At 43.7% G+C, this 3998-nt stretch overlaps 1 protein-coding gene across 7 annotated transcripts in view; it reads left to right on the top strand.

The window, feature by feature from the left end:
* Positions 1 to 3998, top strand: part of RUBCNL (rubicon like autophagy enhancer) — a 55694-nt gene that overhangs the window by 37667 nt on the left and 14029 nt on the right. For all 7 annotated transcript variants that reach the window (XM_017862075.1, XM_017862076.1, XM_017862071.1 and 4 more), the window contains one exon: positions 2782 to 2846. In XM_017862075.1, coding sequence (XP_017717564.1) covers positions 2782 to 2846 — 65 coding nt within the window. The remainder of the gene's footprint in view (positions 1 to 2781; positions 2847 to 3998) is intronic.

The raw sequence follows: 3998 nt of genomic DNA, 5'->3' as shown, positions 1-3998 counted from the left end.
AGGTTGAGAATTCAACTATGCAAGCCTAATTGTAAATATTACATAGCAACTCACAATTAAATAGGCTTAAAGGAGATTTTTAAAAGTGGCTAATATCAAAACTTAAAAATTATATACAGTAATTTTTTAAAAATTTGTTTCCTTTTTGAAAAAGTTAGAGATGGGGTTTCACCATGTTGCCCAGGCTGGTGTTGGACTCCTGGGCTCAAGTGATCCACCCACCTCAGCCTCCCAAAGTGCTGGGATTACAGGTGTGAGTCACCTCGCCCAGCCTATGATAATTTTAAAAGACTGGACCACTTTATCTTCCAGAACAGTCAGTGTGAAATAAAAATGAATGAATAAACTTCTGAAAAAGGAACATTTAATCTCAGGGAAAGCACTTATAGTTAAAAAAAATGTTACAGAGACCAGGGAGTGGCTCACACCCGTCTGTAATCCCAGCACTTTGGGAGGCCTAGGCTAGGGTCGGGGATCACCTGATGTCGGGAGTTTGAGGCCAGCCTGGGCAACATGGTGAAACCCTCTCTCTACTAAAAATACAAAAATTAACTAGGCGTGGTGAGCGCAGGCCTGTAATCCCAGCTACCCAGGAGGCTGAGGAGCAAGAATTGCTTTAATCCAGGAGGCGGAGGTTGCAGTGAGCTGAAATTGCGCCACTGCACTCCAAGGGTGACAGAGCGAGACTCCATCTCAAAACCAACAAAAGAAATGTAACAGAATGTAAATAAAAATATGTTTGTTCTCTAAGAAGTAACAAAAGTTCTAAAAGACAAAACAACTAAGATTATGCAGAAAAGGAAATAAACCTATAAATTTAAAATAATAGTTTAATTGTAATTTGTTCTGAGAGTATAGGACAGATTATGGAAAAAGATTATACACAAAACATTTTAACCAAGTATAATTTTTCCATCCCTCTTGGTTTGTATTCAATTTGGTGTGCAAACCGCCAAACTTTACAAAGGGACTGGTGAGGGTTGTTGACTGTGTCCAAGGGACTGGAGAGGGGTTGACTCTGCCTCATGGAGATGCCTTATAGACTAGATATTTCTTTTGTTTTTCTTCTTTTGAGAGAATGCCAAGAAAATCTCTGGGGCTGCTTGGGCAGAATTCCCTCTCTAGGTGTTGTGAGGGGTCACTTTCCTTAGCCTGGGGTATCTTTTCTTTAGGGGTTTCCTAAGTCCTCGCTATGGCACCTGGGCAGAGATTTAGCATATTTTTACCTTGGCCATCTTTGCTGATCCTGAACTGTAATCACATTTTACAATTTCCATGGTATTTCCAAGTCACATGTAAAACTATGGCATAAACAGTTTAATAGAAAATCCCTCAAGCTGGGCTCAGTGGCTGATGCCTGTAATCCCAGCGCTTTGGGAGGCCAAGGTGGGCGGGATCTCCTGCGGTCAGGAGTTCAAGACCAGCCTGGCTAACATGGCAGAACCCCATCTCTACTAAAAATACAAAAATTAGCCGGGCATGGTGGTGCATGCCTGTGGTCCCAGCTACTTGGGAGGCTGAGGCAGGAGAACCACTTGAACCTGGGAGGTGAAGGTTGCAGTGAGCCGAGATTGCACCACTGCACTCCAGCCTGGGTGACAGAGTAAGACTACATCTCAAAAAACAAAAGAAAGAAAATCCCTCAATGGGATGGTATATCTCTTACCAGAAATGTTTGATTTGATTTCTTTGTCTTATATTACCTCTTATTCATCTAAATTTCTTTAGATCCATTTGTGAATTTCCCAAGTGCATCATCTTTTGGTGTATGGGCTCCCTGAACTATCTTCCTTGTGTAACTATCTTCCTTGTATAAAGGCTGGTTCTCTCTGGAGCTGGAACCCTATACATGGGCATTGAGACCCTCCCTAAAAACCCCTTGGGGTTATCAGTGACACTGACTTTTGCTTTGGTTTTAGCAGAAGCTTTTTGTTTTGTTTTGTTTTGTTTTTTGAGACAGAATCTCACTCTTTCACCCAGACTGGAGTGCAGTAGTGCAATCTCGGCTCACTGCAAGCTCTGCCTCCCAGGTTCACGCTGTTCTCCTGCCTCGGCCTCCCAAGTAGCTGGGACCACAGGCATCCACCACCACGCCTGGCTAATTTTTTTGTATTTTTAGTAGAGACGGAGTTTCACTGTGTTAGCCAGGATGGTCTAGATCTCCTGATCTCATGATCTGCCTGCCTCGGCCTCCCAAAGTGCTGGGATTACAGGCATGAGCCACTGCGCCTGGCCTAGCAGAAGCTTTTAAAGAGACGTAGCTTTAAGGCTGGGCACAGTGGCTCGTACCTGTAATTCTGGCACTTTGGGAGGCCGAAGTAGGAGGATGACTTGAGGCCAGGAGTTCGAGACCAGCGTGGGCAACATAGACCCTATCTCTACAAAAATAAATAATAAAGCCAAAAAAAAGCTAGCTGGGCATGGTGGCGTGTACCTATAGTCCTAGCTGTCTACACAGGAGGCTGAGGATTGCTTGAGCCGAGTCGAGGAGTTTGAGGCAGTCGTGAACCATGATCATGCCAGTGCCCTCCAGCCTGTGTGACAGAGCAAGACCCTGTCTCAGGAAAAAATAAAAATAAAAATTAGTTGTAGTTTTAAAAGACTCAGAGATTTCAACTAGAAAATTGTATTGAATAAATCTGTTTCTTTCCCAAATGAAAGGTGACAAAGTTAAGGCCCTTAGTTGAGAAAAGTATCACGATGGCCATTTCTTTTCTAATTAGTGAAAAATATTCCATTGGCCTTCTCTGAAATGTAACTAGTATCATTTTTTGTATTCAGGAGGGACCTTGTGGTAGCAGCCCAGAATTTTTTCTGTGCCGGCTGTGGAACTCCGATAGAGCCTAGTAAGTACGGATAATGGATCGCCTGCTTATTATGTGATGGCACGGTCAAGAATAGCAAAGTAGGGCAGCGCATTGCTTGTGTGAGAGACGCCTTTGATGAGAAGTTGTTATAAAGGCTTCACAGAAGTTGCCCTCTTTTTCATGAGGAGGCCATCATGACTGACAAGGCTGTGTGACCAACTAGGACCGAGGACACCAGGACCAGCCTCCTAGTTCTCTCCCTGTTGGGCATCAGCTCCAACCACGTGGCCTCCTGCTGCCCCTTCAAAATGCCAGGCTCACTTCTGACATATTTGCATTTGTGGTTTTCTCTCCCCCAAATGCTCTCCCTGCAGACACCCCCATGACTGATTCCTTTGCTTCTTTCACATTTTCACTCCAAAGCCATGAGGTCTTCCCTTGCTGCTCTATCTAAAATGCCTGTCTTGCCCCACTGCTGGTCACAAACAATCCCATGTACACTTTGTATTACCCAGCCTTATTTTTTTTCTTTATTTTCTTGCACAACATTTTCTTAGAAGCCCCTTCTTTTTATTCTTAGCACAGTCTTTGTAAAATAGTCTCTTATATTTTACTAATATGTCTTCTTATTATCTGTCTTCAACACTAGATTATAAGTTCTGTGAGGCCAGATGTATTGTCTGTTATATTTATTACTTTAGTCCCAGCTTCTAGAAGAGTGCCTGGCATGTAGTAGGTCCTCGAAAGATATTTGTTGAGTAAAGGAATGACTTACCAAGGAGCTAGCCAAACTTCTCTGAGGGAATTTGAGGAGGTAGCCTGAGAGGATCATTCCTGGGCCAACTGAGGCCTAGAAGATTAGACTTTCCTGGGCCAGGCACAGTGTCTCCCACCTGTAATCCCAGCACTTTGGGAGGCCGAGGTGGGCAGATCACCTGAGGTCAGGAGTTTGAGACCAGCCTGGCCAACATGGTGAAACCACATCTCTACTAAAATACAAAATACAAAAAAAAAAAAATAGCCAGGCATGGTGGCAGGCACCTGTAATCCCAGATACTCGGGAGGCTGAGACAGGAGAATTCTTTGAACCCAGGAGGCAGAGGTTGCAGTGAGTCAAGATCGCACTATTGCACTGCAGCCTGTGCGACAAAGTGAGACTCTGTCTCAAAAAAAAAAAAAAAAAAAAAAAAA

The sequence above is a fragment of the Rhinopithecus bieti genome, unplaced genomic scaffold (genome assembly GCF_001698545.2).
Source record: "Rhinopithecus bieti isolate Rb0 unplaced genomic scaffold, ASM169854v2 scaffold_61533, whole genome shotgun sequence".
NCBI classification, from domain to species: domain Eukaryota; kingdom Metazoa; phylum Chordata; class Mammalia; order Primates; family Cercopithecidae; genus Rhinopithecus; species Rhinopithecus bieti.
Note: the sequence above shows the minus strand (reverse complement) of the source record. Positions and strands in the feature narration are given on the sequence as shown.